A 25,366-nucleotide genomic window follows, 5' to 3' on the forward strand; every position below is an offset into this window, starting at 1 on the left:
CACCGTTTCCTTATTCGTGCCAACTCAGGAGAAAACCAAGAGACAGGAAGGAGTCTCGGTTGACCACTGACTTTTAAGGGGCCACCTTACTTGCCATCTCTAAAATCCACACATTTGTGTCCGAGGTATTAGCATGCACATCACAGCTCAACGTATGATAGGAACTCATTAGCAAGGATTCCATCTAAGATACTTTAGCCTTCGCCCGCCTCGATAGTACCTGGGGGTGGTCCAGGCCCCTCTTTCCTTAGGGGTAATCACAATGCTCCACGTGAAATAAACTAAAGAATGGTCTGGCCATAAGTTCTCTTTAACTTTTTGAACTACAACTTCTCTATTCAAGAAAATAGGGCCAAGAATATGTCCAGCCTGATGAGTCGAACAACTGACAAACCGAGTCAAATTTAAAGATGTAAGCTTTCCCAAAAGAGCGATCGCTTGGGCATCCTTAGCATTATCTATATGTACATTACAATCCCAGAGGAGAGTGGAGTTAAAGAACTGTACTAGATGGTTCCAAGGCATCATCCAGGGAGTTAAAAAAATCTCCTGAGTATCTTGGAGGCCAGTAGAACGAGGCCACTTCCAGGGACAGTTGTGCGGAAATAGAGATACAAATACCTAAGGCCTCCAAGTCCTTGAGGTGTGAAAGAGAAAAACTGGAACGCTTGAAACTGTTCTTATATGATGGCAAAGCCGTCACCTCTGCCACCAACTCTGTCCTTATGAACAACAGACTAACTGGCCGGTAAAGCCAGCGTGATTTCTAGGGCAGAGGTGCCATTAGCCCAAGTCTGTTAAGAACAGTAGATCTATCTGCTCAGTAGGTCATAGAGGTTTAAAGCATTTTTGAGTAGGAACCGAACATTCAGCAAGATTGCCTGTAAGTTGGCAAGGTCCAACCTCTGTCTAGCCTGCTGACTAGAAGCCAAAGGCAGCCTCTGAGAACCCTCCAACCACGCCAACTGCATTCTACACTAACCACAAACCGTGGGCCGCAGGTCTCGGTCTGGTTGTAACCTTCCCTTGCAAAGCAGGGAAGAACTCAAATTACATACACCTTGAGCCAAATAATATAAGAGTGATGGAGGATGGAATATAGATCGAGGAGCACGCCTGGTGCTGGACGTGGTCCTGACGCGAAGGAGCTTGCCTATGGCACATTCGCGCCGCCATGCTGCTTATAAGGGGAGAATACATTTTCCTAAACACTTCAAAGACAACAACATTGCCATCAATCCATGCTTCCCTCACCAGTAGGGACAAAGTATGTCCTTCACCAGTAGGATAACTGCCTCTCAACACACCCCAACTGGGCAGACCAGGGAAACAGGAGCATCACTACACTCCAGCATCATGCGTTCCCCCCGTCAAACTCCACCACAAACGACTTGCCTACCTCCACTTCAAAGAAAATGTGCTTCTTTCTTGGAGGGACACCTTTGGTTTTACTGGAAAAGACTGCTGGTCTACAGCTCGTTCAAGACAGCACATGCGCTGTCTGTCATGTGCTTATTGAACCATAATGGGGCCTGGAGGCCGCCCACTGCTTACTATTGGCCAGTTTTCCTGTTCACTCGTTTTCCTGATTCTTATTCGTGCCCCAGCATGTCAATTATGTGTTTTTGTCCCGGCTATGGAGCAGTGCCTCTTTACATCTCTTGATAGGTTGTCATCACTGCTTCCACTGCTTGCTTTTTTGAGTTTCTCGTTTTCTTTAGTTGAAGGCACTCCATAGAGTGTGTGTTTCCAATGCGTCTCCTTCGTGTACGTTGATGCCAGCTCTGTCGCTCGTCAGCTTCTCCACCCCTCCCCCCCATGCTGCACTGTGCTTCTCCCCGTTGCTTCCCCCAAACACGCCCTCCTTCTCTATCACCAGTTGCTGCTTCCCTTCACCCGCGCCCTCGCTGCTGCTTGCGTCTGCCTCTCACCCTCCCCCTGTTCCTTTTGTGACCCCTGCCCTGGTGTTGTGTCCATATCCCCCTTCCCCCTGTGTTGCTTCCGTGGCCATTGTTGCGTCCACTCCACCCCCCACCTGCTTAAAACAAAATACGCACACACATTTTTGTTTGGTCTTCTTTTTAGTTATTGAACCATCTTTGATTGTGCCTGTGTCATTTTATAGGTGCGCGCATGGGTGCTGCATACAGTGACATGGGTCCTATAAATATTGTTAGGGCAAGACTCAATGAGCTGTGGAAAACTAACTCCAGGGTGAGTGAGTGGACCCTGAGCGTTATGAGAGGGGCTCTGGAGCTACGTTTTGTGGAAGAAGGCTCTACACATAGAGCGGGTAAGATGGTGGATGTCAGGGGCAGCCTTTAAACGTGATGTGAGGGGCAGGCTTCTAATGTAAGGGGCAGCCGGAAATGTAATGTGAGGGGCAGCCTTGAAATGTAATGTGGGGGGCTGGGGAGGAAGTCTTTAAAAGTAATGTGAAGGGAACCCTTCAAATGAAATACAAGGGGCAGGCTTTACATGTTATGTGAGGGGCAGGCTTTAATTGTAAAGTAGGGGTAGGCTTTAATAAATGTGAGGGTCAGGTTTTAATAAATGTGAGGTGAAGGCTTTAAATGCTACGTGGAGGTCAGATTTAGTTGTAATGTCAGGGGTCGGATTGTAATGTTGGGGCAGGCTTTAATAAATGTGAGGGGCAGACTTTCATTGTAATGTGAGAGGCGGGTTTAAATGTTATCTGAGGGGAAGGCTTTAAATGTTATGTGAGGGGCGGATTTAATTGTAATGCGAGGGGCAGGCTTTAATAAATGTGAGGGGCAGGTTTAAATGTAACATGAGGGACCAGCTTTATATCTAAAGTGGGAGTCGAGTTTTACTGTTTATGTGAAGGGAAGGCTTTAACTATAAAAGGATGGGCAGGGTTTAATTGTATAGGTAAGGGGTAAGCTGTACATGTAATGCGGCAGGCTATTAATGTAATATGAGGGGAAGGGCTTTAATTGTAATGTGAAGGAGACGACTAAATGTAATTTAAGAGGATATGCAGTCAAAGTAATGTGAAAAAACAGACTGTAAACGTAATGGCAGGGAATGGGCCTGGAAGAAAGGGGATGATGTAAATGTAACGGGTGTAGAACCTTAAATGTAATGGGATCAAATTCTATATCCAAAAAGAAAGCAAGATCTAAATGTAATTTAAAAAAGACATCTAAATTTAAGTAGAGGGGAGTTATACATGGGATGTATGAGGTGGGGTTACAAGTAATATGAGGAGATGGGCTTGTCATAATGCGGTTGGTGCTGCAAGCAGTGTGAGTGGTGAGGCTATGCATCATACGTATGGCCCAGCCCTGACATTTTAATTATGGGGTGTCACAGTCCAACTGTGTATTTAAGCCATGTAGGGTGCATATGCAACACTTTGTTGTAAGAAATCAGGAAATTACTTTCTATGATGTTTGCAAAATTCAACACTCAAAGTCATGTACCAAGATGCACATTCCTGAGACCGCCAAGTGTGTCCAAGAAAGCAAGTGGCTAGGCAAACCCTTGGTGGGGCTTTGATGTGCTGGATAGCAAGGATCAATCTAAGTTTAGGGACTAGCCATCCTTCTTATAGCTCAAACGTTAGTTACACGATTGAAGAGGAAGCAGCTGAAGTCACCCATAGGCTTAGCTTAAGGAAACCGAGAGATACCACTGAACATGTGGGAACCATCGCTTAAGAATTCTAATAGTTATTATTAAACTTTGAATGCAAGAAATGGTTGTCCAATAACAAACCAGAATTACTAGACAACTTGGTTGCGCCAATCATCTCATGACTAGGAAGAAGAACACAAAAAGCACACAAATCCAGTCTCCAAACACCAACCGTATGCCGTTATATTGGTCCCAGCTCTTCGTTTTATAAGGTATATCCTTGGCACACTTAGATAAGGAGACTGAATCCAACATCCAGCTCTGAAGCATGGCACTGAATGCAGAGCTGTGCAGGTTTGTAAAGCTTTCAGTCACCACTGGGATATGCATGAACTTGAGAATGACTTATCCAGTACAGTGATGCCTGCATTGCCTCTGCACAACCTGGGCATACCGTACGCATGTGAAGCCATGCTGCCCGGTACGGCCAATGAAAAGTCATGGTTATGATATATCTTCCATCTACAATGCTGTGCTGAAGACACACTATCTTATGTATGGGGTGGAGGGGGTTAGTGAACAAGGGGAAGACAGTGGCCCAGTAATCATGCTGCGGCATGAAGCCCGTAGCGTAGTGGTGAAGAGTCCTACCTGAGCCCCGCTGAGATCCTTTTCTTCGTTTCAATGCTTTCTGCAATATCTCTTTCATGGTGACCTTCTGGCTGTCCACCTGGATAAGTGAGAATCCGTGAGCAGCATTGCTAGAAGGAAAGCAACAAAGTATTCATTATCACAAAGCGCTGTTGGATAAGGCGTCAATGCTCCGCATTCAGACAATCACAACAGGTTAGCAGAGGAGCCAGGCAAGAGTTCTGTCTGAGAGGAAGTTGTGCAATCAAAACAAGGAAGCGATACTTAAGGCGGGAACAGCGGGTTACAACCTTCCCCCATTACCCCATATGCTCTGGGGCTTTATACGTTGGCAGGGAGCATGCTTAACCCCTTCAGCGCTGATGACAAAGCCAGCTCGTCATGGGCGTTACCTGCGCTACGCGGATGACGAGCTGGCTTTGTCACAAACTGCGCGATTTTCAAATTTCAGCGCACAGCGGGAAAACCCGCTAGCGCGGTAGAGGTTAACGCACCAGAGGGTTTAAGAAAAACAAAACATTCACATAGTTGTGTAAAAAGAGATTTTAGAAATCTCAAAGAGAAAATGTACACACCAACAAATCCTTTATTTTGTAACTTTTTATTTTTTTTAGTATGTACACCAAGCTACAATGACGTTCATGCGTCTGAATCTTCAGTGAGTGTGAATTCAATTTAAATTACGATTTTTTGCAGAATAGTGGAGGGCAGCATTTTAGTTCATGCATTGTTTTTCAGGATGTGGCTATGTGGCGAGTGGGTCAGAGGGATGCTGGGCCAGACCTTTGTGAATCCATCCGTCATTTACATTTTTTCTAACTCGCTAGTTATTTGCAGCTGAACGTTATTTGCCCTTACACCCTTCCTTCTAACTTTTGTCCAACAAATGCCAAACTACGCTTTTCCAGCTGAATTAGGACAGATTTGTACTTTAACTCAACTATAAAAGTGTTGCAATATTACTGCCCAGCAGCTTTTCCAGTTTGTTATTTTACTTGCAAAACATAACGACTGCGGGCACGCTTGCTCTGAGGAGGAAATATATTACACCCTTACTCGATTGAGGCCATGCCACTACTTCTAGATCAGAGAGGAAGGCCTGGAATACAAAACAAGCATTGGAAATGCAATAGGTCTCGCAGCATTAGAGTTAGTGCTTTTAGAATTGTTTATGGTTTTTTTTGTAAATCTTTAGCATTTTTGTTTCCTGTAGCCAATGCTAAAGAATAAAAAAAAAAAACCATAAACATTTCTAAAAGCTCTAACTCAAATGCTCCGAGACCTATTCCACTGTGTGAGGGTGAGGGGTTGAGGGTGAGTGAGGGTGAGTGAGGGTGGGTGAGGGTGAGTGAGGGTGAGGGGTTGAGGGTGAGTGAGGGTGAGGGTGAGTGAGGGTGAGTAAGGGTGAGGGTGAGGGTGAGTGAGGGTGAGTGTGAGTGAGGGTGAGTGAGGGTGAGTGAGGGTGAGGGGTTGATGTTGAGGGTGAGGGGTTGAGGGTGAGTGAGGGGTTGAGGGTGAGTGAGGGTGAGGGGTTGAGGGTGAGTGAGAGTGAGGGTGAGTGAGGGGTTGAGGGTGAGTGAGGGTGAGGGTGAGGGGTTGAGGGTGAGTGAGGGTGAGGGGTTGAGGGTGAGTGAGGGTGAGGGGTTGAGGGTGAGTGAGGGTGAGGGTGAGTGAGGGTGATGGGTTGAGGGTGAGTGAGGGTGAGGGTGAGTGAGGGTGAGGGTGAGTGAGGGTGAGTGAGGGTGAGGGGTTGAGGGTGAGTGAGGGTGGGTGAGGGTGAGTGAGGGGTTGAGGGTGAGTGAGGGGTTGAGGGTGAGTGAGGGGTTGAGGGTGAGTGAGGGGTTGAGGGTGAGTGAGGGTGAGGGTGAGTGAGGGTGAGGGGTTGAGGGTGAGTGAGGGACCGCAAAGCTATGGGGGGCAGAAATACCACAGGAGGGGGCTATAGCATAAATACCACTGGGAGTTGATAGAGCGGGAAAACGGCCAGAGATTTGCAGGGCAGAGAGAGCACCACAGCGAGACAGCAAGGTGCGAACTGTGTGAGATATTGTGACCGGCGCACGGTGGGGCATTCCCAGGGTAGAAACGCACTGGGACAGTGGCAGGACAGAGAACCCGCGCGAAGCTGGAATGGCAAGAAGATCTCTGGGGTTGATATGGGTTGAGTACCACTAAGGCTGGTAGGAGGGGTGTACCACGTGAGACTGGGGAGTGTGAAATAGGAGCAGCTTTGTGAAAAACGCCGGAGGGTGGTCCGTGGAGAATTTGGAGATTATTGAAAGCATGGCGGCGCCCCCAGATGTTCTTGTTCTGCGTACAGTGTTGTGGACGCGCAAATAGCCGGAAATCCGTGAATTGCTCACGGCAGCAGCGGCGGTGTTGCAGGACTCCTGCATGGTGCTTGCCAGAACTTGGATAACTTCAGAGAATACGGAAAAGTACATTTCAATGCACGCAGGAGACTCCAGGAAAAGGTGCAAGGCGCACCGAAAATGGAACTGCCTGACAGGATGCAGATTTAGAAGGTCGCGTGCCAAATGCAAATAATTAAGACAGTGCTGCATTCCGTAATGTAGCCCGTGAAGCAGCATGCTGGAACAATGACAGAGGGATCTGCTTAGCAAAACAGTCATTCCAGGGAAAACAGCATGACCAGGCGAGAGCAGAATGCTGTGACGCACTTAAAGCAGGCATGGAAATTCTGCCAGGCTAACTCAATCTATCTTCGATGATTCAAGTCTCTTCTGCAGGTAAAGATTACGAAGCGGACGGCACATGAGCGTTTGTTATAATGCAAACCGCTCGAGCTAACTCGACAGACGTCTGAAGCAGGACCAGGGCGCCTAGAAGACCACCCGAGGTGATACACAGTGGTATGCAAGGGATGGCACCCACTCATTCGATCTCACGCAGGTTCACATAATAACAGCTCTCTAACACTCTAGGTCAAATTTTGAAGTGCATATTAGGGAGTCAGGGAGGAGATATGGTGGTGGTGGGGGGGAGGGGGGGTAGTGTTGCTAAAGGAGATTTTGAAAATCGTCAGGTCATTTAAGATATAAATGCGCGAGCGATAAGGATTAACACAACCAAGAATGGGGAAATGAAGCAAAATACACGCAGAATGGGGCAAGTGGCAAGACAAACTTGAAACAAAAGGGGGAGGGTAAGGGTTCGTAGGCATGCTATAGATGCCGATCCTGCCACGCCTCTGTAGCAAACTAGAAACTATATGGTAGGCAGGGACATTCGGAAAGATGTCAGCTACTTTAGGCAGTGTTCTATCTACCGTAACAGCATAAAAAATGTTTTTAAAAACGGTTCGACTTAATGGTTTGACGGTAAGAGCTGTAATTTTAAGTACTGAAAAATAGAGCTTGTGCAAAATTCCATGAAAAATAAACTGGAAATCTTTAGATTTATACAGCAGCTGAGGAAATTGCCCACTTATTTTCATTTTTTTCCATTTCAAAATACTTATTTTTTTTCACGCTGCATACAGACATGTAACATAATTTTGTTAAAGATTTGATCCAAACTTCAAGTTACCGGCAATATTTTCCATTATACAGAAAACCATGGCAGTTCACAGCAGCTGTGCTTTAATGTACAACAAATCGGGAATCTTTTTTTATTCCACTGATACATTTGCCTTTTAGCGGAATTGGAAGTAACATTTTCTTAACAGCTACGGTGTGTTTAAATTGTGCCTGTGGTGGTGGGCCCGCACACTCGATGGTGACCCAGAGCTAAACAGAGAAAGACAGAAAACGAAGAAAGACCGAGGAAGATATAGATAGAAAAACAGTCACAAAGGAAGACAACAAAGATGAAAACAAGACGGAGGGAAGAGAGGGGAGGGGGGAGGAGAAATGCGACACGGCGGGAAGGGGAGGGGGCGGAGCGGGTACAATAAACAAGACGGAGGGAAGAGAGGGGAGGGGGGAGGAGAAGTGCGACAGGGGAAATGCGAGACGGCGGGAAGGGGAGGGGGCGGAGCGGGTAAACAAAGACGGACGTGCACGCGCTTTTAAGCTCAATGCGCATGCGCATTGAGCTTAAAAGTCACGGGCACTGCAAGGAATCGCCACGATTCCTTGCAGTGTGGATAAAGAGCGGATAAGTCCCAATACTCTCGCCTTGCTCGATGCGCATGCGCATCGACAGGCGAGACCTAAAAATCTTATGAGCAAAGGAGTCTTAGTAATCACTAAAAAATTGAAATGTGAGGCAATAAATATGCTGATTCCGCAGATAAGATTGAACTGTTCCTTGATAACATTCTGACTGAAAACTCCTCTTGGAAGCCAAAGAAAAGTGAAAAAGTCTATGTTTAGGAATCCTGTTATGTCCAATCAAGGGGAGAGAGGGAGTCGGCCACTCACTATACATTCATTTTATTTACAATACATTTCAAATGTACACATTGCTATTTACAAGGGGTCAAACAGAGAAAAGGTGGCAGTAGTTAGTGCCATATCCTCGCCTATCCACTCACATTACATTTTTATATTTAGAGACTCTGTGAAACTCACAAAGTGTTGGGGAGAGGAGTTGGCCTAACGGCTCGACCTCGGACCTGGGGATCTGGGTTCGAGTCTCGGTAACGACGCCAAAACCTCCTGTGATTCTGGGCAAATCACTTAATCTCCCCGTGCCTAAAATGAATGTGTCCTCATGTAACGTAACTGGTGATATGTAAAGTCCTCTGATACCTGATTCGGTTCGGGTCTAGTTTGCTATATAAACCTGATAAAAGACCATGGACCTGTCCTCTTTGACTAATGACAGACACTGTTTTTCAGCTCTAGACACAGGCATACAAGTTTGGATTTGGTGGAGGGCTGGTCCCCACAGGGGTGTTATAGGCATAGTTAATTAAACACTGCTAATGCTAAATGAAACAGGAGTCTTGGCTGTGGGTCTGGCCCAGTAAAAATAGTAGAATGACTCCTACCTGCTGAGTGTCTTTGTATGCATGGAGAGCAGTTGGCGTGGTAAAAGGACTACAATATATTAGTAATGCATACAAAAGCTCTTTTAGACACTGCGGGACCACAAGGTGCTTCAAAAGTGTGCGCGGTGCTTATGCTCTCCGCTTCAGCTCTGCCTGCAAACCGGTTTACAGCTGAATAGCCTACAGGTGGTCTGGGGAACTTGTTCTTATGGTGACCCAGTGACCAGAAACATGGTTTCTGTGCCGCGTGGCAAAAAAAATTCTGCGCAGTCTGACGGCCCTCCCCTGCCTTTCTGAGACACAAGTGGTTGCTGCCAGTGGATATCTGGTGGGCGGGATGGATAGGTTGTGACTGGAAACAATTATGTACAGCAAAGTATACCCACAATGGTTTACTGCATGGTTTTAGTCAACGAATTGGTGATCTTGCGCTTATCCTTTAAGATCACATTGATAACTTTTCATTACAGGAATCCTGGAGACTTTTACACTCTAATGTGAGACATTACACTTTCACCTCTTGTCCCCACTCCATAAGTACTAGAATCAATTATTTGTTGCCATCCCCCTCCGTTCTACAATTAGTGACTCAAGCAAGCCTAGTTCCCGGCAGTATGACGGATCATGAGGTCATTGATATTAGCATGGACTTATGGCTTTCACGATCTCCGAAACCTCCTTAGAAACTCAATCTTTCTTCGTATAAGTCCCCCCAGGAGAAACAAATACTTTGTTCATACGTGGAACAATTCTTAAAGGATAATGAGCATTCGGTCCCTAACACGCATACACTTCGGGATGCCAGGAAAGCATTCTTGAGGGGTATAATATGAGAGATACCGCTATTTTAAAAAAATGCATGAACACCGCTCAAATTAATCTAAAAAAAGAAATCTTAACTCTTATGGCCAATTACTTTCAATGACAGTAGTATTGAAAAACATGCTTTCAACTAAATTTGCCCTCAATAATTTTTATACCTCCCATCCCAAGAAGTGCTTACTTCGGATTTGTTATTGTCTTTACGAACGTAGTGGAAAGGGTGGGAGATTGCAACCCATCAATTACGCTGACAAGAATCCGCTAATGTGATCTCTGCTATTTTAACCACTACTGGTGTCTTACTCACTCATCTCTCAGAAATAGTGTCCCAATTTCAGACATTTTATGAAACACTATATATATCCATAGATTGCTCAGACTGTTCAGAGGAAAATACCTTTTTCTCCAAAATTAATCTTCCAATACTAACAAAGGAGTGAGCTGGAAGGAGAGATCACAAGTGATGAAAGTTCTTCTTTCTTTAGATGTGGAAAAAGCCTTGGACAGAGAAGAAAGGGGTTGCTTTTTTCATACTTTGGAGAGGAAGGGTTTTGACAGTGACTTCCTTACCTTAACTAGTGGTATGTACCACTTACCCACAGCAGCCATTACATGTGGTGGGTTTACGTATCCTTATTTTAACATTTATTGCGGTACTATGCAGGACTGCCCACTTTCCCCCTTATTATTTCTCTTGGCCTTGTAGCCCCTGGCTATAACGATACGATCTAATACAGATAACAAGTGAATTGACAGCACTGATGGGGAAAATCAAAGCTTTTTTATTAGGCAGAGGATTTTCTTCCCACACTCTCACATCCAGAATCCTCGGCAACTTCACTAATCTCTCAATAAAACACTTTTTCTAATTTCTCTGGATATAAAATGAATTTGGCTAAATGTGAAGCTTTAACTTTGACTCCCATTACTACTATCGCTAACCTCAGCGGCCTTGCATTCAAATGGCTACATTCGAAATTAAAACATCTAGCGATTTAGCTTCATGATGGACTGCACAATATGATTGCTGATAATCTGAATCCCATTTTTGAGCAGATAACGAGATTTTCAACATTGGACACACCTCAACTTATCACTGTGGTGAAGTGTTCAGATAAAAAAAAAATTAGCACAATTCCTAAAATCAACCATATCTTCGGTAGGATTACATTCTTCATCTCAAAATCTTTTTTCAAAACTTTGCAATCCACCATCTTTCGGTTTGTATGGGGCGGTGACAGATCTCGCCTGAGTGGCTCAAAGTTACACTCATCATCGACTTGAGGAGGCCTACGCCTTCCTAATTTGGAATATTATTGGCTTGCACAACAATTGGCCCAGTCTATTTACATGTTACATACTCTTAGGAATATACCACTTTACGTTATGCTTGAACGATTCATATTCCAATCATACACGGATGTGGTTATTTACTATACTAAACACCCGAAATTTACAAATCCCAATAATTCTATTATCTATTCTTAACAATAAGCATGCATATAAGATTATGAATACTCATATCTGTCTTCACTTTCAAGCCCCCTATGGAATAATGCAGATATTACATACAATGAACTGAATGGGTCTACTTGGGCTCGACATAAAATATACTGTATCTCTGATGTGATCAAGCATCTGCCCTCGCTGTAAGTGTGGCTAAAACTCACAATCTAACATCTCAATCTCCTATTCCACAATATCTGTACACTTGGAAATATTTTAAAGGCACTATTTCTGGCATATACACCCTTTTAATTGATTCCTTATTTTCTATAGAAACCTCCAATACCTTAAGATAATGGTAGGCCACATGTTTGAACATGGAGTTTACGGAAAAAGCATGGGACATTATATAAGAAAACTGTAAGAAAAGACTTAGCGACTCCAGTCAAATTTAATTATTTCAAAATTTTGCATAGATGGCATTGGTCTCCAGCTAAATTACATTCAGCTAAACCTAGTCCTGATTCTCTCTATAGGAGATGTAGGACACCGGATTGTGACACAGTTCAAATGTGGGAATACTGTGGGAATGTCCCACTATACGTCTATTTTGGCTTGAGATTGAAGACTACTTGAAAGCACAAAGCGTTAACCACTTTTATGTGATACTTCTGAAATACCCCATGTCTCCCTTCATATCTTTAAATATTAGCGCCATGATGCTGCTTGGAGTGACAGCTGAGCTATATAAGTGCTCAATTACATTACATTACATAAATGGGTCTCCACCGCTCTCTGGCTAGCTACAATTAATATTTAATGTTTTTGGAGAACTAATATTATATCAACTCTTCATTCCTGGCTTGCAGATAGAATTGATGGGGCTTCCTTTGAGGAAATGATTTATAAATTGAATGACAATTTATATCATTTTGATACTATATGGGCCCCATTTTTAGTTATACGATGATTTTGATTCTTCATTGTATTTCAGTGTTGCTAGGTTTCAATAAGTCTGTTTTATATCATTTACATAACACTTTTTCATTTTTGTAATAATATAGTTAAATTTTGATGTCTCAACTTATCTTTGTACGTTACTTGTGATATTTTTTACTGATGCTGCTTTCTTTCTGTTTTATCTCTATTCTTTGTATTACTTATGCTTACGTCTCATATTGTATATTTGACACTGTTTTTCGTGCAGATATTTGTTTATTGATCATTGATTATTTTTGCTAAAATGTAATAAAGAATTGAAATACAAAACAAACCTCGTGATTATCATACTTTATGCTGCTTCTGGGTATACCCTCTTAATTCCTCTTCACAATTTAAAAACCTTTTGTTTCACGGACAGCACAGTACAGCATAGCCTCAGGACGGCTCAGTGAGTTTAATGTTTTCAACTCATGAATACCCTGTTCTGGAGTTCATGAACTTGAATATGAAAGAGGCTGTCTCATCCCTTTCGTCCTCCCTCAAACAGAATACTGAGCACTACAATTGGGTAATAGTGACATCTGTATGTTCCAACAATTGAAAACAGCAAAAGTATGACATTAAGTGTAAAAACCAAGTTATTATTGTTATTATTAATGGGAAGATTGAGTAATATATCAGTTGGACATCGAGTTCTGCTACATAGGAATTAAAACAAGATTGTTTATGTACACGCCATACAATGTCATTTGATATTTTGTAATTACAAATAACTTTTGTATTAGATATCGTGCTTCAAAATATCTACTAGTAGAGGAATGTGCTGAACATGATAAATCGAGGCATGGGGGGGGGGGGGGGGGGGTGCCCATAATACATGTTGAAGGACAAAGCAGTAAGGCCCAGAAATATTTTGGGATGAGGTTCTCTGCATTTTGCAACGAGAGATATCAATTATATGTTACATTATTGTCGTTGATAAGGGGACGGCAGCCAAATTAATGAAATCCCCACGGCTGCTACAGTCACTTTTCCACCTTTCAATGAGTTCTCCATCAATGCTCCTCAGTTGGGCTTGAACTAAAGTTTAGGAACATATTTATGCAGCCAGAGATGTGCAACACACCATGAATGAGTTCTGTCTTTTGATCTAACAGCCCATACAAAACTGGAACCTACAAGTCCCAGAATTCCAGTACATGCTGTTGGCTGATAGACATTTGGTAGAGGCTAAAGCAATCACACAGGAAAGGGGCAAATCAGCCCAAATTGTAGTTAACACCTCTAACGCCCTGCCTGCATGATTGCTAGTTCAGGACTATGATCTTGCATGTTAGTGTGCAATCAAGTAAAATTAGTGACCGAGTTCACACTTCAGGAGAGCTGCAGGATTTAAAGCAATTTCTAGAGAATTGTATTTATTACACAAGAAGACAATTTGTAAAAAAGAATTATTTTGCATGGATGTAACAGTTGTCTTTCTACCCGTGGTCAAATGCACTCATTGTCACACAAAAGGAACTGAAATTTCTCGTGCATAAGCAAACTGAAAACTTGGGAGCTATGACGGCTGTAATCCTAGTACAAATACCAGTGTCTGCTACTTTTCACATGATAGTTCATGTAATTACACCTGCTTTAAAGGCATTCAGCAGCAGTGTGTGCACCAGACGGGGGCATGCTGTGTATAAAACAAAGAAGTTTCTTTTTAGGTCGGGCCTGGACAGTGCAGGCGCTGCTCTGCGAGGCATGCTGTATTCAGGTATAATTTACAACAAGGGGTGGTGATGGACAGAGTCTCTGAATTAAGCAGAGTACTCTCACCCAGTCAAGAGATCAGGGCTAGATCCAACACCGTTTTTTAGCTCATTGCACCATCCCAGTTTCTGAACCTGGCTGTATGCAAATTAGTCTGTCCCTGGCCCAGTGCATCATGGGAACAGGGCAGACCAGACTACAAAAGCCAATTCTTACACTAGGAAGGAAACAAGCTTCCGGGGACCGGTTTCTGCCATTTCAGGCGTCTTCGGCCCGGCTTGCTTGAATCCTGATGGTGCAATGAGCAAGGGACTCACATCTGAGTATACCCTTCCACGCTTAGGGTGGACAAAATAATTTACAACAAGGGGTGGTGATGGACAGAGTCTCTGAATTAAGCAGAGTACTCTCACCCAGTCAAGACATCAGGGCTAGATCCAACACCGTTTTTTAGCTCATTGCACCATCCCAGTTTCAGAACCTGGCTGTATGCAAATTAGTCTGTCCCTGGCCCAGTGCATCATGGGAACAGGGCAGACCAGACTGTTCATCACCACCCCCTTTTCTGAATCGTTTTTGGCCACTATAGGTGTGGCAGGGTATACTCAGACATGAGTCCCTTGCTCACTGCTCCATCAGGATTCAAGTAAGCCGGGCCGACGAGGCTGAAATGCCAGAAACCGGTCCCCGGTAGCTTGTCTCCTTTCTGGTGAAGAATTGGCTTGGTAGTTTGGTCTGCCCTGTTCCCATGATGCACTGGGCCAGGGACAGACTAATTTGCATATAGCCAGGTTCTGAGCTGGGATGGGGCAGTGAGCTAAATAACGGTGATGGATCAAGCCCTGATCTTTGGACTGGGTAAGAGTGGTCTGCTTAATTCAGACACTCTGTTCATCACCACCCCCTTTTCTGAATCGTATTCAGGTATAGACTTGAAGTTCCGCCCACTCTACACCCATAATTTTCATTGGCCGGAGTCATTGTCCTTTGGAAACTGTGGCATTTTGTTGGTCAGACTTAGTAGTACCGCCTGGTCTCATCTTGTAACCCCCCCATAAGGGAGGACACTCCCTTGTTACATGTGTTGTTACTCGGTAGGCTTAAATTACAGCCTCCGAGCACTATTTGCTTAAATGTGTTTCTGTTGCAGGCTGAACACCCTCTTCTCCAATGCTTTCATTTCATTTTTTTCATAGCACGGCAGCCACGCTCATACAGGGTCCGCGGTGTCTATGGTTTATTTGCAGCACCGAACGCAGCTGCATGGATTTTTTTGTTACTGTTTATTGACTTATTTTTATAACTGACCCATGCCGCACTTTCACTTCATGCCGGCCGCGCCCTTTTGTAACATGCACACGTCACTGTTCTCTTGTAACTCACTGTTTGCTACCTCTTATATTTTGTTTGCTTTCGATACTTGCACAAGTGTCACCATTGCCTACGTAACATTTGTTCTTGTGTTTGAGTGTCCTCCATTTATTGCAGTATTATACCTCTACTTGTACTTTGTACGCTTTTGTAACCTGCACACGTCACTTTTTCCTCCTGTAATGCACCATTTGCTACCTCTTGTATTTTGTTTGCTCACGATTGTCACTTTTGCCTCATGTAATGTAACTTTTGCTTTTTACAATTTTTTCACTTGTAATTTCTCATGTTTCAGTTCTGTTCCTATTGTGAAGCGCTCCGACACCCTCGGGTAAAGTCCGCGCTATATAAAAATGCATGAATAAATAAATAAATAAATAAATAAATAAATAAATCAAAGCCAACCCAGAAGGTAAGGAGGCCCCACAGCTGATTGACGCGAGCGACCTCTTGAAAAGGACAGCCAGGCTCGCATCTATGAACGCTGCGGCCATAGTAGCAGAGTGACTATGAAATGGCGAATCTTTGATTTCCAACTTCAGGTTCAAGCAAAACATATATTAAAAAAAAAGAAAAGGCTAGCCTGTTTATAACATGCAGGAAATCATCTGTTTTTAAATTAAAAAACCAACAGAATATGCCTGCTAACACTGAAATATGAATTGTAAATTTACACCGACGGGTTTACTCGGGTGGAAACAAAGAATTTGTTTGTAAGGTTCAAAAAATTGTATAAGTGGTCCAAGGAAGCCGAGGGACTCACGGCGTCCCAGGAAAAGTCACAAACATGTGCATTTGCACAAGATGTGTAAATAGAACATGGAGAAGATTTCTGTGCGTGTAAATGCCCCGTAAACACCTAACACCTGTTTAGTATTTTTCTTTTTCTATACTTGGAAAATATGATCCCATCGGGAGAAACCCCTCTTCTAAAATCTCCAAAAATTGTAGGGGAATTCACTTCCCACTGTAGTCTTGGGTACAGATTTTCTCCAGCTGGCAAGAAGACTTGGGGCCTTATTATTAGTACTCCCGGTGGCGGTCTGGCCACCACTGCGGGCCCACCCGCAGTATTCTGTGTGTGGCAGTTGGACCGCCACAGGACCTCCGCCACGATCTAGTATCACGCAGCGGTGGCTTAATTTAGAGCACCACACATCTACCCCGGATGTGTACACACGGGGTACCATGCCGATCCACGGCGAGATTTGTTTTGTTTCCATAAATGGGTAATGTGCACCTAACGGTGAACTGTATTAACATGTTCCAAGATGGCGCGCCCGTTAATTTGAGGTAGTCCGTCTACCATGTTTATGATTGTTTTGCCGCTATATCCCAGGCGGGTCCTCACAGTGTAGTTGACACTGAAGAAGGCGTAATGCTGAAACGCGTTTGTTAACAACTGTGATTAAACTTTTGGCGTGAGCACTGCAAAATCGTTTGGTTTCACGAGTGCGGTTCCTTGGAAGATACAATTTCTGAGGCTGAGCTGTATGTTAATGCGGGTACCCATTACCGCAAACCGCACCCGCCCGCGAGTGCCCTGACTTTCCAGTGGGACAGGGAGCGTGATATATATATATATATATATATATATATATATATACACATATATATATACATTCTCCCATATTGTCCAAAGTACGCCCAGGAGTTCTCTATCCCAACCAGATTTTCATGGTTACAATTTATAAATATGTCATATGCAACTCATTTTCATAATCTGTCATCTTGGACCTACGATCAACACCCCTGGGATAATCAAGTGCGGTGTCAAGATCAGCATAACATAACTGCCAGGTCGTGTCCTTCCCTGTCTACCAACTACATCAGTGAATGCCAGGGAGAGTTTCAAGATGGCATCAAGTCTCTGATGGCTGCATTATTGTTTGAACAGCAAGCATGTGCCATAAACACCATGTCAGCCCAAAAAGCATGGGCACTTAAACATTTCGTGTGTGTGTAAGTGTGCGGTGCAATGCTCCCCCTCCAGGAAAAAACATCCTTTACCCTCTCCGCACCCAAACATAAGGCCACCCGGATACATATGCCACCTGCTCAGAGCAAGTAGTAAATTTAAGAGTTAAAACCCCATAGAATTGGGCATTCTGTGTGGTTTTATGACAGGAAAAATCAGTTCCACAACAGAATTTCCCATCCCTTTGGGTTTTTACTCGTAATTGCATTGTATTGTGGCAGATATACTGCACAATGAAACTTTAATGTTACCCAACTCCCCTGCAGCTTGTAGTCAGGCCCAAAGAATGCTAGATATGTGGAGGCAGCAGAGGGAGAAGCAACAACTTCTTCTGAGCCGTGTTTCTGGGATGCGAGAGCCTTCATTCCCAGGCTACCCTGATTCACAAGTGTCTCAGCTGTCCTGCACCAAGGAATTACGAATGCTCTGGTAGTCCCTACTCTTAACAGCTTTCAGACTCTGTCTGCATGTCTAGCACCAACCGCCTCTCTACCTCACCTGCCTTCATCAATGCCAGCTTGCCTAATCACTCCTTTTTTCAACATTATGAAGAGGAACGTTGAGGGGCGAAACACAGCAGACTGGAACTCCTAGGGCATTCTGCAGCACAATATCACTCAGACAACCTATTGGTCAAACACTAACTTTTCTCTTAGTTCATGAAGGTACTGCGGAAACAGACTGGTTTTGAGCTTGGCCATACATGCAAGAGGAAAACGTTCAAAAAAAGTAGACACCTTCCACCCGGAGAGATGCTAGGGCTCTTTCCTAGTAAACAATATTTTAATAAAGAAGCCCATTTAAAAAAAGAGTGCAGCAACATCAAACAAGCAGAAAAAAACGACCCCAGGTATTTGTTTAAAAAACAGTTATTTACTAACATCTGGGGTGAAAATGGTTCTTACCAACTGGAAGAACACGAGTAAAACATCTTATAAAGGCTGGATAAACTGGATCACCCACCTCAGAGGGGCAGATAACATCGCATTACAAAACTCTCCGTGGAAACCTTCATCCAGGATGATGTGGAACTCTTTGGACACTTATCTAGACTCTTACGAACCCCCATGAACACTACTGTATGCCCTTGAATCATATCCTGACTTATCACTTGAATATTTGTATTTCATTATTGTTACCAGTAATAGGCTGTTATATGTTAGGCCTATCAATATCGGACTGCTATTGTGCCAACATAAGCATAGAATTTGGGAAATAAATGTTATCGCTCGACTAGCCTTCGCTCTCTTTCCTTCTCTTTTCTTTCTTTCCCTTTTCCTTCCTTTCTGCCTATCTTTTCTTCTTTTATTATTGATCACTTGGGTTAGTCTCTGGATACCCATATAGGCGTAATAACTTCACTTTATGATTGTATATGTGAAAATGTTGCCTTAGATATCTTATGTTAACACCGTTACAGTTTTTTTCTGTATTCGCTCTTGAAAATCAATGAAGTATTTTGAAATAAAAAAAAAAAAAAACAGTTACGTGAGGCTATAGTTACCAATCCTTGAAATTGTCCAGTTATGATGAGCTACAAGAACAAGGTCTTGCTCCGATCATAGAAAACCACACCTCGCCCACCAAATACACAATACTCGTGTCCTCACACTGGATTGAGAGGTGACATCACACATTATATCAGTGGCATCAATAGTGCCAATATGGATGGCATCATATGGGAAACATTATACTGATTTGTGTTATTTAAGGATGTTAGATTGTTCATTTATATTTTTTGAAATATTAGGAGCTCATTAGCAGTGCATCTGGCGTGAAAAATGGTGGTAGTTATGGCAGGGGCACAATTTAGCAGTATGTGTAAACAAAACTGACCGATTTGAATGGCTTTTCGGGTTTATTTCATAACCATAACTTCAGTTGGGACAATGATAAATTAAGGTGTTATGAGCAAAATAAACCATATCTTACTGTCAACACAGTTTGCCAGTGAGTTTTGTTTTTTTGATGTCATTCCTTCTACAGTATTAGTGCGCAGTGGGGATTGGCTAGACACTGCAGCCAGCCCAACCATTGCTGTGGATGACACTTGTCCACGATATCCACTGAGCTAACTGTGCATGTGCCGTGGATGACACTTGTACCCGATATCCACTGAGCTCAATGTGCATGTGCCGTGTTTGTGTTTCTGACACAAAAAGAGCCTCGAAGGCCTTACTTCTACACAATACCCAAGGTTCACAAAAACCTACAAAATCCACCAGGCCGTCCCATCGTGTACGGCATTTCGTCCATACTCGAACCGCTCTCCAAGTTCGCGGATGCCTTCTTGAGACCTTTGGTTCAAGCTACGGACACATATCTTAGGGACACAAAAGCTGTGCTCCAAATGTTACAGGACCACCCATTCAACCCTGACTCCCAAACACTACTAAGCCTCGATGTGGAGAGCCTTTACACCAGTCTCCCACACGACGAAACCCTACTAATCATTGAGGAAGTATTACACAGCAAACAATGGAACTATCACACCCCACGTGGAGTAGTGATGGAGTGTATCTCGATGGCACTTACTAAAAACTTTTTCGAGTATGAAGGGACTCTTTACTTACAATGTCATGGGACAAGTATGGGCAGCACATTTGCGCCGAGCCTAGCGGGTCTCTACGTACACCACTTGGAGACCGCCAAAATCCTGCACCCCAGCAATCCATTCAGAAGCAGGATTCTGTCCTGGAGGCGTTATATCGATGACGTCTTGGTCATCTGGGAAGGGAATGATCAGTCCGTCACGGACTTCATGCAGTGGATCAATAATCAAAATAACTTCTTGAAGTTAACCCACCAGATGTCCAATGAGTCTATGGTTTTTCTGGACTTGAACATATACCATGAGGCAGGTCACCTGAAAACCGAGACACATTTTAAACCCACGGCTAGGAACTGCCTCCTTAGGTACGACAGTTTCCATCCACGTCACCTAAGAGAGAACTTACCATACGGCCAGTTCCTACGTCTGCGCCGCAACTGCAGCGATGTGGATAAATACAAATCCCAAGCACTAGACCTAAGCAAAAAACTACAACAAAGAAGATTTCCTGACAGGGTCATAAAACAAGCGATGAAAAGGGCCCGCAATAACAACCGGGAAGCCCTCCTGGAAGACATTGACCGAAAAAAAAGAGGAGGAAAACAGAACAGTCTGTGTGACGACGTACAGTTCTGTCTCGAACCAGATTTCTAAACTGGTAAATAAACATTGGCGGATTCTGACTAGCGGAAGTCTAGATCTAGAAAAACCCCTATTCGCACATAGAAGAGGGAGAAACTTGAAGGATATCTTGGTGCACACAAGACCACGCACCCAAGTGAACCAGCAAACTAGATTGCAAGGTCTTCATGGACACTATCCTTGTGGTAATTGCAATAACTGCCACCTCACTGAAAAGAGTCTAACTCTCACCTTCAGAAACGGCACCAATGGGAACAACGTGCGTTCACAAACTGTAATAGCAGGAATGTTGTGTACCTAATTACATGCCCATGTGGAAAAGAGTACGTGGGCATGACAACACGCGCTGTAAAAAACAGAATTAATGAACACAAAAGCAATGTGAGGTGCAGGAAACATACAACTAAGATGGCATCACATTTTCTAGAGGCACAGCACTGTGTGAATGGGATACATTGGACTGTAATTGAGCAACTGCCTTCAGAAAGGGGCCTATTTGAAAAAGAACAAAGATGGGTTTTTCGCTTGGGCTCTGATGTAACAGGGTTAAACGACTCCATTCCATGGAGCCAACTACGTTGATAGCAGTCTCTTGACTATTAACCTACCCCTTTAACAGCACCAATTAACAGTTCACAGTATATTCATCTTACTGTTAATATAAGTGCTCATGCCCACAAAAATGATAGAATATCTGTATGTAAATATTACTATCTATTAAGAACGCTGGCAAGCTCTACCTAACCCTTTCAAATTGCAAGTACTTGCATTTGTTGCGTTCGTAACGCTCCCCTAATAGACCTTGTTTAATAGAGGCAAAGAACCGAAGCATTTCCCTCGCGCATGCGCGAGGGGCTGCTAACTCCGTCTTGCAGCCTGAACGTCCTCGCGGACACTACCGCTATTGCGCATGCGCGCGCGGGAAGTGTCTCACCTTCGCACACATTCTGGTTACTTTGGACACACCCAGTTAGCCCGCGCAGAACCGGGTAAGAACTTCAAGGTTGTGTCCATATTTGGGCTCTTTCCTTTTTCAATTGAGGATAATCAGTAACCCGTGAGGCACTATATAAAGGGTTCCTTTCAAACTGGACCGACACTTCGTCGGAGCCGCGTTGAGGGGATGAGAGCCAACCTGGCCATGCTGTAACCGTAAGTGTGTGTGTGTTGGGATGGGTGTATGTTTGTGCCCAAATTAATATCAGGATCGACTGCTTTTTGATCCTAAGACTCGACTCCTTTAACACCTCATAGGTTGCCACATTGGGCAGAACAGAAGATCCCCAATACCACGCTCCTGGCTCATGAGGCAACTTAGCCCATTACTATAAGTAAGCAATGTACATCTATGGCATAACTATGTGATATTAATTCCGTTTTTCCACTTTATGGAACCAGATGGAGGTCTTCATAGACAATTAATGTGTGTCCTAGTCTATGTGTCTGTTTTTCCATTTTCTTTCCCAGGGTTCCTGGACCTTATTTTTGGTTCCGTGCTACCCTTCTGTGTATTTACACAGTTTTTCATGAAACATGTATTTTACATTTGGTTTATTTAACCTTTGTTCATTCACAGGTCCAGTAAATCGCCAATTGGGCGCAACTGATTCTGACCTTTTATAAAACAGATAGGTACATTTCACCATATTATTTTTGTAGAGCACACTTTTATATCTACATATGCATGTGAGTAAGGTGAGGATAACTAGTGCACATCCTTGTCCTGAAGAAGGAGTCTTCTACTCCGAAACATGTTGACGTACTGTTGAGGTTGCCTTACCCTAATTAGTATAGAACAACCTCCCCTGCACTTTTTAATGATACCAGCCGAGGACTCAATAAAGTTTTTGTTTTCCTACGAGCCAGGTATTTTTTAGCATTTCACCTTCACCTCACCACTCACATACCACCACCCTCCACACACACCAACACATAGTTCACTGACAGTGCTCCTACGTAGTCGTGAGTCGCAGCACGCCGCATTCCGTAGAGGTTTGCGAAGACCCCGATGATGAAGCATGACACCAAGGCGCCTGTTGGTGTGTGAGGGGTATTTAAACAACACTGGTTGCTCCCCACCACTGTAGGGATCACCGACCCCAATCCAGTGGATTTCTTTTGTTTATGCACTTGTCCGCGATATCCACTGTGCTAACTGTGCATGGGCTGTGGTTGACACTGGTCTACGATATCTACTGAGCTCAATGTGCATGTGCTGTGGATGACACTTGTCCGCGATATCTACTGAGCTCACTGTGCATGGGCTGTGGATGACCCTTGTCCGCGATATCCACTGAGCTCAATGTGCATGTGCTGTGGATGACCCTTGTCCGCGATATCCACTGAGCTCACTGTGCATGTGCTGTGGATGACACTTGTTAGCGATATCCACTGAGCTCACTGTGCATGTGCTGTGGATGACACTTGTCTACGATATCTACTGAGCTCACTATGCATGTTGTTTTGTTATTGTAACCTTAAAGAAAAAAAAGAGGATTTTGAAGAAAAAGTGGACCCACAACTCCTGCAAAAACTAATGAGGCTTTTTTCTTCACGTTTGGGGGCAGGATCTAGCTCTCTGCCTGGGTCTTCTGCTAACTCACCCCCTGAAACTTTGTATAGTATACACACATAAAGAGACCTGACACTTTGTATGTTATAACCACATACTAAAAGAGACCTGAAACTTTTTAGACTATACACACATACAACACGAGAACTGAAACACAAGAACTATACTTTGTATAGTATACACACATACAGTAACATTCTGGAGTATACCCACATTACGAGAACTGAAACTTTGTTTAATAAACACACATACAACACAAGAAAATAACCTTGCATAATATACACATACAACACAAGAACTGAAACTTTTCACGGTACACACACACACACACACACACACACACACACACAGACACACACACACACACCACGAGAATAACTTTGTATAGTATACACACAGAAGAACTGAAACTTTGTAAAGTATACACACATACAACACGAGAATTGAAACACTGTATACTATACACACACACTTCATGAGACCTGATACTTTGTATATTATACACACATATTACACAAGACCTGATCTTTGTATATAATACACACATTAAAAAAGACCTGAACCACGGTATATGATAACATACTATAAGAGACCTTAAACTTTGTAGAGCATACACACATACAATATGAGAACTGAAACACAAGAACGATACTTTGTATAGTATACATACATACAGCACAGTAACAAGAACATTGTGTAGTAAACCCACATTACGAAAACGAAAACTTTGTTTAATAAACACACATACAACATAGGAACAAAAACTTTGCATAATATACACACACGCAACATAAGCGATGGAACTTTGGATTGTATCACACATGCAACACAAGAACTGAAAGTTTGTATTGCATACGCACTTACAACATAAGAGCTGAAACTTTGTATTGTATCACACATGCAACACAAGAACTGAAACCTATTGTATACACACATACAACACAAGAGCTGAGACTTTGTAGTGGAAATTTATTTTAAATTCCCATGATATGTGGGGTGGGTAGACACACAAATACAACCGTTTTCTATTTCCCTTTTAAATATTTTTTAACAATCTCTGCTAACAGAATGATGGCTAACTGCAGCATACACTTTACTTTTAAAGCATTAAAAACAGACCGTACTTGGCACATCAAGTTGAACCTTCATTCTAAGGGAGGGAGTTTGAAGACATTTATTGAAGCTGTCAAGCCTTAGAATGGAGACAGCGAATCCCCTAACACAATCATGTTCCTTTTTCCCGAATGTTCATAATAAAAGGGACATGTTCAATCCAATGTGTTTCCCATGTCACTGCTGGGCCAAATGGTATTGGTGAAATTGATTTTAAAACAGTGAAATAGGATTGCCTTCATTTACCGGCATGTCGGCCGCCGTTCCCATTTAAATCACGGCGGCTTGGGAGACTCGAGCCATGCCGGTTTTATTTTTCATTCGGCGCAACTGAAAGCATTATATCAGGCAGACTGTCACTCACACTACAACAAAACCTATGCCTGCCATCAGGACTACTCCATAAGAAAAATCAGCTTTTCATCCAATTTATGAAAACACCTAATGTTTCAGATTTAGATTTCCTGCTCCATCTCCCATTAGGAATCCATTAGGACAGCACCAACCACTATATTCTCTCTTCAAGAATATGTACTTGCTTTAGTTAAGCCGCCTACACAACAAAGATGCCACATCCTCAGAGCAATCTCTAGACACTGCTGCTTGCACTGCAACCAAAGCTGAAATGAATCATGGTAAAACTCCAACCAATAAAAGTTTCAAAAGAGACACAGAGCCTTGCTATTAGGAGAGTTGTGGACGAAGATAGATATATGGCCTTGATCCCGCTGCCAGAATCGTGTAAGCTGAAGGGTATACTACTCTTATTTCTTTGCCAAACAGATGTGCAAGTTGACTTTCATCTTGCCTTGATCCCACTGTCAGAGGTGTAAATGCTTATGGGTTTATACTGCCCTGGTCCAGATGCAAATATAATTACACATGCTTACAGACATTGTGCTCAGACTGCTGACAGGTGAGTTATACATACTTATAAGCACACTGAGCTGGTTTTGTTGCCAG

General features: G+C 43.3%; 1 protein-coding gene across 2 annotated transcripts in view; it reads right to left on the reverse strand.

Annotated features, from left to right (window-relative positions):
- MAPKAP1 (MAPK associated protein 1) overlaps positions 1 to 25,366 on the reverse strand; it is a 733,860-nt gene that overhangs the window by 272,216 nt on the left and 436,278 nt on the right. For both annotated transcript variants that reach the window (XM_078646092.1, XM_078646093.1), the window contains exon 7: positions 4,252 to 4,361. In XM_078646092.1, coding sequence (XP_078502218.1) covers positions 4,252 to 4,361 — 110 coding nt within the window. The remainder of the gene's footprint in view (positions 1 to 4,251; positions 4,362 to 25,366) is intronic.

This window comes from Lissotriton helveticus, chromosome 5_1 (genome assembly GCF_964261635.1).
Source record: "Lissotriton helveticus chromosome 5_1, aLisHel1.1, whole genome shotgun sequence".
Classification (NCBI taxonomy): Eukaryota; Metazoa; Chordata; class Amphibia; order Caudata; family Salamandridae; genus Lissotriton; species Lissotriton helveticus.